We start from the raw sequence: 11787 nt of genomic DNA on the forward strand, positions 1-11787 counted from the left end.
GGCCCCGCGGGCCGTGCGTGCGCGGCCGTCGCACGTTGCCGTGGTGGGGCCGTGGGGCTTTCTACCTGTCCCCCACGGGAGGTTCAGCCTTTTTTTTTCTCCGAGTAGGACTGGAAATGTATGCAGGGAGCCCGGGACAGTTTTCACGGGCTTCTTTTTTATTTCTTTTATTTCTTCTTTTTTTTAATTATTTTTTTCCTTTTTTTTTTTTTTTTCGGGGAGGGGTGTGGGGTATTTTTCACCGCACTGCAAATCGTCCTTTTCTCAGGTATCTCCATCCGGCTGATAAACAGTGACCTTTATTAATGCTATTTCTCTCGAAGAGCGCGTTCCTCGCCGCTCGCCGGGCAGCTCTGATTGATGCTTTGCGTGACCCTGTGCGGAATTCACATCTCTCCCCGACGCCTGCCGTGAAGTTTCGCTTCCCTGTAGAGCGACGCCCTGCCACGCAGCCCATCACGGCTGGCAGGTGCTCCTCTCCCACTCGGTATGTGACAACACGGACCTACAGAGCCACCCGGAGTGATTCCCCGAGTGGCAAATCGTGGATAATCGGCATCTCTGTCTTCTCCCTGTAACTCGGGCGTTGCAGCGTTGGTGAGGTGTAACTGAAAATAATCCCCCCGCACTCACACCCACAACCGTAACTCGGCCTGCCTTGAACACCCCCTCCCCAAATGCTTATTTGAGAGCAGTGCAAACACTTGGAAACACTCTCCTCAGTCCCCTCCCAACGCCCCCCGGCTGTACTTGGGGAACCCCGCGGGGTGTCCCGTCGCGGCGGCCGCTGCTCTCCGCCCCGTAGGGACGCGGCTCCGCATCGAAAAGTAGCAAAGTACCAGCAGATTCCGGCCGATTTTCACTTTCCATTCCTCCCCTCCACCCCCCTTTCCTCCCTGCCCGGTCCGTCGGCGTTTCTTTATCAGAAAGCTTGGGTCTCTAGCGGAGCCAGGCCCTTTCCGCTAAATGTTATTTGGAGCATATGTTTAGCACATTCATTCTCTTTCAGCCTCTTCTTCTGGGTGCTAACTGCTAAAGCGGTATAGTCACCTTGAAATTTCCTCTGCTGTTTTCCAGTTAAAAGCTTAATAGCCCTGGAAACGGAGTTCATGTGGTGCCGTTTACCATAGCCCCTTCTTCTGAAAGGCTTTCTGCTGGGATCCCATTATTTGCTTGAATAAACCTTTTCTGAGGGCAGAAATGGGAACCGGGCTTGTCAGGTGTTGGGTTACAATAGACTTTCAGGCAGGGGACGTTTTGCTAACATGAATACGAGCCTGGCCCTATGGAGAGATGTTGTCAAATACTGGGACATGGAAAACATTCCCATCAAATATGAGAAAAGGATTACGGCACTATATCAAACGAGTATTTCAGCCTAAACGCCCGGTGTGCAGCCAAGCGAGAAAGGGCCCCCCGGCCCGGGAACAGGCACCCGCTGGTCCGGCGAGCGGCGGAGATGCCCCGCGGGTCCCTCTCCTGCTGGCAGAACCGGATAGTTTTCCACTCCCACCTTCCCGCATCGCATCGGCGCTTGAAACCCTCTTCTTCGTTTTGGAAGAACGGATACCCGAGGGCAGCTGCGCAGCGTCTTTTACGCGCCCCTCGCAATGTTGAGATTGCTGAATGTTTATTTGGTCCCCGGAGGAAGCACCACTGATTTGTTTTACTTCCCCCGACGGGGACACAGGAGTGTGTAATAATGCCTCGCAGGAGAGGCCAGTTCGCGGTCCGGCGGGCTGAAGGGCTGTCCGGGTGCGGTGCTTGCATCCCGGCAGCAAAGAAACCGAGATCACATCGGTGTGACCGACACTGCTAGAAAACGGATTGTTCCCCTCACCTATGATCTGATTTACCTCCCCGCCTCGGTGCGGTTAACCGGCAGCAGAGAGTATTTCCGATGGGGCACTCATCGTTCCTCAGACACCACATCGCCGTGGGAGGAAAAATCTCCCCGTGTCACTCTTCCCCTAGAAAAGTAATTAGGAAAGAGCCAACTAATGAAATATCACGCAAATACCTCCATAGCACACGCCGCGCTTTTTATTCTTTCCAGGGAAATAGTTCCCGAGTTTGAAATCTGATTTTCTAATTACGTACCGTCGTTAAATGTTTTATTTAGCATGGCGGTTACAGTGGAAAAGCAAGGGAAATCTTAGGGCAGCGTAACGAGTTCCAGTCCAAGCGGCAGTGGCTGCCTACCCGCGGACTCTGTGCCGCCAAGCACCGGTGCGCAGGCAGATAAACGCTTACAGCGAATTTGTTTTCCCCTAGCCGATATTCCCATACCTTCTTTCACTAATACACTACATTTGGATTCAAACGTGTCGCTGCCGTATCGGAAATATCTGTGTTTCAGCGAGAAGCTTCTCCGCGGCCAGAGATACAGATAATTACCACCGGGCCGCATCAAACACTTTAACTATATGGCAAGAAGTCTGGCTTGCCCTAAATTGCACGTGCCTTTCTATAACCACCGTTTGCGTTTCAGCAGTTGCCTTGGCGAGGGACGCAGAGTGGGCAGCGGATCGCGCAGAGGCGGGAGAAGGGGCAGATAGCGTCCGCAACTTCCCGACGCCGCGCAGCTGCCTCCGGCCAGCTCCTGCTGCAGGGCAGCTGCTGCTGCAGGGCAGCTTCTGGCGGCTTCAAAGCTTGATAAAACTTTGGGCTCAAGACCCGCCGCAGCGCTGTGACACGGACGGTTGTACGGCAGCAGCCAAAACCGTGTAGCCGCTCGCAGGGTCCCGTGGACTTCCTAGGGGGTCCCGCACGGGGTCCAAACGCCCCTCCTGAACTTTGAGATCCCGATCCTGCGGGGCCGGTCCGGAGCCCGGGGAAACCTCACAGACCCACTTGCCCCCAGTCCCGGGCACTTTCGCGGGGAAGGCCGTGGGGAGGGGCGGTGGGTGGGTGGCATCACCTTCGGTCTCGGCCTGCTTAGGAAAGGACGCCGTCAGCACGGTGCGGGCAGCCCCACCACCGCCGACGGCGTGGCAGAGGGCCCCCCCCAAAACGCCCTTCTTCTTCTCCCTCCCTCCTCTTCCTCCATCCCCCCGGCGGCAGTCGGGAAGGCGGGTGGCGGAGAGGGGCGGGCGGGAGGCGGGGGGGGGGCGGGGGCGGGCGGAGGGGAGCTGGGCTCGGCGGGGCGGCGAGGGCAGTGGCAGTGTCGCTCCGGCCGGCGGCAGCGCTCTGCCCGCCGGTGCCACCGCGGCGGGCGGCGGGTACCCCCGCCGGCCTGGGGCCGCGCCCCTCGCGGAGCCCGCGGGCAGAGCCGCCCGCCTCCTCTCCTCTCCTCTGCTCCGTCGCCCCGGCTTCCGCCCGCCCCTGCTGCCCCCTCCTCCGCCCCGGAGCCGGCCCGGCTCCTCCCGCGGGCATGAACGGCTACGGGTCCCCATACCTCTACATGGGCGGCCCGGTGTCGCAGCCGCCGCGGGCTCCGCTGCAGCGGACGCCCAAGTGCGCCCGGTGCCGGAACCACGGCGTGCTGTCCTGGCTGAAGGGCCACAAGCGGTACTGCCGCTTCAAGGACTGCACCTGCGAGAAGTGCATCCTCATCATCGAGCGGCAGCGGGTGATGGCCGCGCAGGTGGCGCTGCGCCGGCAGCAGGCCAACGAGAGCCTGGAGAGCCTCCTCCCGGACTCCCTGCGCGCCCTCCCGGGGCCGCCGGGCAGCACCGAGCCCACAGCCCCGCCGCCGGGGCCGCCGCCCTGCGCCGCGCCGCCGCGGGCCCCCGCCGAGCTGGCCGCCGCCGCCGCCCTGCGCTGGGCCGCCGAGCCGCCCCCCGCGCTCCCAGGGCCGCTCCCCAAGGCAGGTGAGGCCGGGCCGGGCACCGCGCGGCTGGGAGGGATGCGCGGGGCCCGGGGAGGAGGGGAAGGGAAGGCAGCGGCCGGGCCGGGACGCCGGTGGGCGGGTCTCGGAGGATGGGTGCCCGGCGAGGAGAGGCGAGGGCTTTCTCTTCCTCCCGACGGGCGCCCTGGGAAGGAAGGGGAAAGCCTGCGGGTGCGCTTTGTCGGCCTTAAAAAGCAAGGAGCCGCACAGTGCCGGGCCTGCTTCTCACCCGGGCTCGCAGCCGCCGAGACCAGCAGAAGGGTCCGGCAAAAGCCGCTACTGCCAAGGGGCTCCCCGACGTGCCGCTTTTGGGCCTGTTCCCCCAGGCCGGCCGGGGAGTGGCCGCGTCTCGCGTGGATGGCACCCGCGCGTCCCTCTGCCGGTCCCGCTGAGCCGTCTGGAGCCGCTCGCCGGGTTCGCGCACTCAGGGCACCGGGTTGCGGGACAAAATCTCCACGGGGAACTTCGAGGCACCAGCGGCGCCGGAACCCGGTGGGTTTCTGCGGAGCAAGGAGGTCCATGACGGACGGCAGGGGATCATAGGGGCGACCCGGTTGTTTCCGCTTCCCTCCCGCTCTGGCGTGTCCCGTTAGGCCGCGTCCGGGTCGGCTCTCGGCAGCCCGCTCCGCTGACAATTGGCGACTGCGACTGCGACCCGGTGCCCCAGATAGTGAACGGCATACCCTGGGCTTCTGCCCGGCTCGACGAGCTGCCGGAGCCCAGCGTGGCCGTGTGGGGGAGCGGGGTCAGCCGGACTTTCTCCGAGGGCATGGGTATGGAGCCGGCCCGGCCATGGAGGCAGCCGCCGGTGCCCCGGAACACTACTCTTCTCCTCCTGCTCTGGGGAGGACACAACCCTGGGGCCCGAGGTAGTTAGACAGCCGGGTCCGTCGTTGTGGCAAGTCTGATGGTGTCCTGGGAGCCGCTTTCCATGGGCCGGCCCTCGGCGCTGCCTGCTCGCCCTTCGTCCCTCCCCATCCCACGCATTTCCCTTAGGTTCTGCTGACTTTTCCCCAGGGCCGGGGCTTTGGGGTCCCTCTGCTCCTCCAAATTTTCCCCTGGTCGCAGCCTCCGGCAGCACTTGGCCGGGACAGAGATCGCGCGGAGGGAGGGAGGAAAGTCCGGGAAAAAAAGAAAAAGGAAAAAAAAAGAAAAAAAGGGGGAAAAAAAAGAGAAATTAAAAAAAAAGAAAAGAGAAATTAAAAAAAAAAGAAAAGAGAAAGATAAAAAAAAGAGAAAGAAAAAAAAAGAAATAAAGAAAAAAAAGACTTCTTGGCTCCTTTCAGAAAGCGAAACAAATAACTTCGCTAGCGGGATATAAATCTGACGGATAGGAATAGTATTGACTCGCACGCCCAACTTTTCTTCCCCCTGATGTATGAACTTCTCAGCTTAAAAGATTACAGTAATCACGGGAGGACAATGTAAATCGAATCTGATAGCAATAACTTTTGGGGAAGGTCAAGCTCAAGTGAAATGTTACCAAGCAACAGGCATTTTGTTTGCAAAATACAATCAAAGTGTATTGATGAGAAATTCTTCCTTGCCAGCCAGTCAGCACTTTCTGCTAGCAGCTTTACGGGGAGGGGAATAACAGAAGAGATTTTCATAAATCAAGGCCACCCGCACCAACCCCCGCCCGCGGTGAGGCCGGGCTGGGGTGGGGGGCACCCAAGCTCCGGGACCAGCGGTGCTGGGGAGCAGCCCGGACCTCACCCGCACCGTCCCGCGTTTCCCGTTACAGATTTTTCTTTCTTTTCACCACTCCCCTCTCTCTTTCATGAACATGGGAATGCGTGGAAGTAAAGCTGAAAATGATCTCCACGGGGAGTCCTGCTGTCACCTGCCACCAGACATGGTTTAACCAGATAACCTCTTTATTTCCAGCCATCTTGCCTGCTCTGAACGGCACGGCTTTCTCTTTCTCTTTCCTTTCGACCTGTATTAAAACTGTCATCAGAACAGAGGGTGTAATTATTTGCTACCCCAGCCCTCGTTGTTTCTAACTCACCCAGAACATTAATGTCCGGAAAGATTTTTTTTTTTCAATATGGAGGAGGTATTTTCCGATGTACGGCAGAATCAGATCCATTTATTTTTGTTCCTTCCAGAATTGGTCATTTCGGTGGGATATTTGCACAGTTCTGCTCTGCACAAATAAATCCCCTGGAAACTACCTCTATTGCATCTGCCTGTGCTAACCGGGAATAATTCCTCCCCCTGATACCGTGCTCATGAACCTTTATCTCCCACATAAGCGCGTCTTATATTTCTCTGTTTTAGTAATAGGTATGAAGGCTTGTAAAAAATTAATACAACGCTGTATTGAGCTTTCTGTTAGGTTCAGAGCTAGTCACACAGTCTCTGTGTTAGTTTGGGAACAGTGATTACGAAGTGTGCTAGACCTTTGAAGATAGGGAAGAAAGTGTGGAGTAAAACTCATTAAAAACCAAATAAACACAACCTATCCCCGCTCAAAAAAAACCCCAAACAAACAAACAAACAAAACCCCCTAAAACAACAACAACAATAACCAACGAACACCCCCCCAACAAACACCCACCACCATCACCAAAACCCAAAAAAACACCCCAAAACTAATCAACCAAAGATCAAACCAACGAACAAACCACACACATACAGACCACTTGATGTGGCTTTCTGCTAGTTCTGGTTATCAGTCCATTCCAATAATAGAAATATGGAACATAGCAGATGTTTTGGGGAATCCAAGAAAACCTGTGTTGCAGAAAAAGCTGTCTTAGCAATCAAGAGTGCAAGCTGTTGTAACGGAAAGCCAGCACTGGGAATACCTGGGAAGTAAATCTGATTCCAAAGTATTAGACCAAGTTTTCCGGACAAGTTATTAATTTGGGGAGAACAGCTTCTCTCACTCACCCGTTTTACTTTCATTTGGCCCCTTTACAATGTTTGACTCATGATCCTTGATGTATAAATAGGCAAAGAAAAATGGGGGTATAGGGCCCTCCAAATTCGTAGCAGCTTTTTTAATTAATGTAGATTTTAGCGTGTATGCGTGCACAGTTCTCCCACTGTAGTTTGTTTCATATGTATCTGTATTTGCACCGCACCTCTGTAGATCTAGGTATGTATCTGTCTCTGCATGCATGTTATTTGATGAATTCTCCCAATCGTTTATATGAATAAGAAAACAATTTCCCTAGTTTGCTCACGACTGGCAAAATGAATAGTTGGATGGAGGTAATTTGAAACAGAAGGCGTGGAAAAACAAAACCAAACAAAACACTCAAAACCCGCGAACGTAAAAAATGTCTGAAGACGGGATTTCTTTCTTAAAGACTAGAACATCCTCATGTGACACTTGCTAGCGGTGCAAAAAATACCTTTGGCTAAGAGCAGCGAGCTGTATATTCTGAATAAAAATATATTAGTTTTGTACCTGAAAATAAAAATATTTGGCATTAGTGCGTTCATGCAATAATCCTACTTTTCAGCGCCCGCGTAAGGCCATTTTAGTATATATTTCCAAATATTTGTTTATTTAACGATTGCCGCTTTGCGCCTGTTTCAAATAAACGAAAAACCCGATCTCGGCAGTTGCCGTGGAGCGATGGGGACAGTCCCCGGAGCACGTTTTCCACCCGGCCCTCCCGGCACCGTGAGCGCCGCGGGGAAGTGGTGTCTGAGAGGAAGAAAAATCGCCAAAACACGACCCGCCAGGGAGGAGAGAACGGGGAACCCGCCGGGCAGGGCGGCAGCGGCCGCCCCGTCCCACCCGGCACCGCGCACCCCCGGCAAAAACCGCCCGCGAGAAATGGTCTCAAAAAGTCGGAAAAAAAAAAAAACAACCAACCCCCATTATCAACAAAATTATCATAGGATCCAAACTCAGTGTTAACCAAGAGGGGATAACCCTCCTTGTGTTAATAGCGTTTGATGTGAATTACCGGAATCTCGTTTCGCGGGTCTGGCTCTGTGAGTGTAAGAGTCTGGTGAGATGCTCCTCTATGATCTGTGCTGTACGTGGAAAACGTACCTGTGCAAGGCAGAGTCGGGATCTGTGCAGCCTCCTGATGATAAAGATACAAACTACACTGGGATGAGATTTCAGAATCTGGGGAAAATTTTTAGCCAAGCCTCATAAGGATACCTCGAAAGAAACGGAAAACTAAACACACGTGAAATATATTGAAAATAATAATTATTCAGGATCAGTGTATGAGGGAATTATAACCTTAGTGGTTTCATTTGTTTGGTTTGGTTGTTTTGTAAAGCATACATATGCTCCCCAGTGATGCTTGTTGTCAACATATAAAGGTACTCTGGAAAAGTGCAGTAGTTCTGAAATACGATAACCCCCGTATGTGGTCCATTTGGTAATATTTGGTATCACAGTGCAATATATTTACGTGGGAATTAGGACCACCGTTTCCCTTGAATGCCTCTCTATCTCTGGCAAGACAGGGACACAGGTAATTAGCTGTCCTTAGGCTGCCCGGTAAGCCTTCGATGTATAAATTGCCCATTCACTTAGGTGTGAATTATTCTTAACACCCTGTCCTTTGTAATAAATGCATCATTATGAACATGTGAAGGGATTAGGAGGGAAAGGTAGTAAGAGCATCACGTTTTTTTCAAATGGATGAGTTATGTCGAGGTCTTACCACCTCCTCAAAAGGATACATGTTGCTAGCTTGCTACCAGCAAAGATCTGTGCATCTCCCTTTGGCTTCTAAGGCCAGACTGAGCGAAAAGGACAGTGCCTTCTCTGTAATACAACTACACGGACAGTTACTGCTTCTCTGTTTGCACCAGACAGAGAGCACAACCAATAAAAAAATGGGTACCCAAGACAAGCGTGATATCTTCAGGAGGACATCCATATTCCTCAGCTCCACTCCCATGCTCAGCTTCTGCAGCCCAAACTAGCAGCATCCCGTAGCTCTGTAGGAGGGACCATCACTTCTGCTTGGCACAGCCATCCTCATGAGGAGAGTCTCCCTTTGCCATGCTGTCTGGCTGTGCTCTGCCAGGATCTCATATTTATTTATAGCTCCCATTCTGGCAAGCATAGTGGCTTCTTGTTCAGCACAGGCTTGCTTAGACCCTGACTCCTTTCTCAAGGTGGGTAAATTGCACCCATAGAGTTGGTCTTGAGCTGATCTGTCCAACACTAAACTTGGCCCACTGTATGGGAAAATGTCCTGCCCATTCCTGAGGTGAGAAGGGGGCATGACTGTGGTGAGCAGCAAGGCTCAGTGCTTGCATGCCTTTAACTTGTTACATCTTAGTTGGGCAGGGATGATTACCAGCACATTTTGGGAGCTTGCTTCTTATAACTTTTTTACCTGGGTGTGATGATCACCAGGGGCTTGGGAAACCAAGCTGTATCTTTTTCTGCAGATAGTCTTTCACATAGATGTGTTCAAAAGCACTGCCCCGTGCAGTTAAAGCAGGCTCTGTCACCTGCAGCTTGGACAACAGCCCTTCCCCAGACATTGTTGCTTCCCAGGGAGGTCATCATTGTGTTGTATGAAGGAAGCCAATAGAACTGCATCCTTGGGAAACGGTTCTTAACCAAGCAAATAACATTGCCATCCTCGTATATGAACAGTGAAAGCTGTCAAGATTTCCTCTCTCTCTTTTTTTTTTTTTTTTTTTTTTTTCTGATAAGCTGTCTTCAAAGGTTTCCATACTCTGGCCAGGCATTACTGAAGTAACCTGAAACTTGGAGTATCCCCATTTTTGACAGCTCACCTGGAGACAGCATGGTCAAGGGGCTTGTTTTTAGCCCTGTACTCAGCTCTTGCCCTTCTTAGTTTAGCATACAAAAAGCAAGGTACCTGGAACAAGTGCTGAGAGAAGCTGTGGAATCACCATTCTTAGAATTACTTAAAACTCAGCTGAGCAGGGACATGAGCAACCCACTCTGTGTTTTAGACTACTCTTGCTTTGAACAGGAGTTTGGACCAGATGTCCTCCAGAGGTCCTCTGCAAAACAGACTTTTCTGTGTTCTGATGGGCCAAGACATCAGCTGTGTTCCAGGGTTTGGAGGAAAAGCCTCTGATCTTGCTGGGGAAGGAGCTAGTTTCTACAGAGCCAGAACTGGAATACACTGATTTATCTGAAGATGTCTTTAACCTTCAGCCAGTAGTCATGATGGAGTGGTTCCACCAATGCTGTTGGGCTTGCAGAGGGAATTTTTGTCTCCCAGGAGCACCCTGAATATCTTCAGCTCACAGTCAGTGAGATGGTGCTAGTGAGGAATTATGATGTGAAAGTGCTGAAGTTCCTCTGAGAAAGCTTGCACCTGGGTAGTGTGTTGCTGCCTTGTAACCAGTGAGCGAGGACTGATACAGCATATTTGGCACAGCAGAAAAATGGGCACTGCTTTTTTCTTATACATGGGAGAATGAGACAGATATCTTTAAGGCAGCATAAAATGCCTAGACCAGGTCAAATTACTCTTTTGCAGGGCTTTGTTCTTGTGAGATGTTGCAAAGACACCTTAATTTTAGCAGGATCTCTGTGAAAAATCCCTTCATCAGTCCTCCTACTTCTACTTCCTCCCGATCCCACTCCGTTCACATTAAGAAGATTGTATCCTTGAATGTCTGTAAAAGCTTTTGGCCTTGTTTTTTCATTAACTTCTTTGCCTTCTCTTTGCAGACATGAGTGAGGAACGGTTGGGTGATGCCAGTGGAGCAGACAATGCCGAGACCTACAGTGACAAAGACACAGACCAAAGGAGCTCCCCAGACATGACTAAAACAAAAAATTGCTTCACCCCTGAAAGCCCTGAAATTGTTTCGGTGGATGAGGTTGGTTATGCAGTTCAGAAAAATGGTGGGAGCACAGAGAGCCACCCAAACAGCCCCAAGTACCACCCAGAGCAAAACCACCTCCTGATAGAAGGTCCTTCTGGGACAGTTTCTCTACCTTTCAGTTTGAAAGCCAACAGACCTCCACTTGAAGTCTTGAAAAAGATCTTCCCTAACCAAAAGCCAACTGTGCTGGAGTTGATCTTGAAGGGATGTGGTGGTGATCTGGTGAGTGCTGTAGAAGTTCTCCTGTCCAGTCGGTCTTCGGTGGCCAGTGGAGAGAGAACTTCTGCAGAATCTGATGGTCTTGTTTTGCCTTCCAATGGGCACATTTTTGAACACACTCTGAGTTCGTACCCTATTTCCTCTTCCAAGTGGTCTGTGGGCTCAGCATTTAGGGTTCCTGACACACTGAGGTTCTCCGCCGATTCCAGTAATGTCGTGCCAAATCCTCTGGCTGTACCTTTGCAACACCCTTTCCCGCAGCCACCGCGCTATCCGCTGATGCTGAGGAACACTTTGGCAAGAAACCAGTCCAGCCCATTCCTGCCCAATGATGTCACCCTGTGGAACACCATGACGCTGCAGCAGCAGTACCAGCTGCGATCCCAGTATGTCAGTCCTTTCTCTAGCAACTCAGCCAGCGTTTTCCGAAGCTCACCTGTCCTTCCTTCACGCTCGTCAGAAGATCCTAGGATCTCAATCCCTGATGACGGGTGTCCTATTGTGTCTAAGCAACCAATTTACACAGAAGATGAGTATGATGAAAGGTCTGATTCTTCAGACTCAAGAATACTCAACACATCTTCTTAGACTGACATTCAACAGTGATAGTCAAGTGATACTTGCAGTGCAGCTGAACTACGGGGCCATAAGAGGAGGGACATGTACCCTATGAAACCTTTGCAATTGTATTAAAAATTGACTTTGCTTGGTATTGTACTATAGCAATAAAGACATAACTTATTTAATTTCTTGCACTTCACTGGATAATGCCAAATAGCAATACTCTGGCTTTAGTGCTGAGTGTGTGTCACAAAGGAAGACTTTATGGCTACCAATTATGGGACTCTGGAAGACTCATAATGGAAACAGAAGCCCAAGGTCTACTTTGTTCCTTAACTCAGAAAAATGGGGATGTTAAACTAGAATAC

General features: G+C 51.9%; 1 protein-coding gene across 1 annotated transcript; it reads left to right on the forward strand.

The window, feature by feature from the left end:
- Window positions 1–3373: 3373 nt before the first annotated feature.
- DMRT3 (doublesex and mab-3 related transcription factor 3) lies at window positions 3374–11446 on the forward strand (the record flags this gene model as incomplete). Its single annotated transcript, XM_082074858.1, has 2 exons — window positions 3374–3812; window positions 10482–11446. 2 exons carry the CDS (start codon window positions 3374–3376, stop codon window positions 11444–11446), a joined length of 1404 nt encoding a protein of 467 aa, XP_081930984.1.
- Window positions 11447–11787: the final 341 nt, after the last annotated feature.

Source organism: Streptopelia decaocto (genome assembly GCF_964273445.1).
Source record: "Streptopelia decaocto genome assembly, chromosome: Z".
Classification (NCBI taxonomy): Eukaryota; Metazoa; Chordata; class Aves; order Columbiformes; family Columbidae; genus Streptopelia; species Streptopelia decaocto.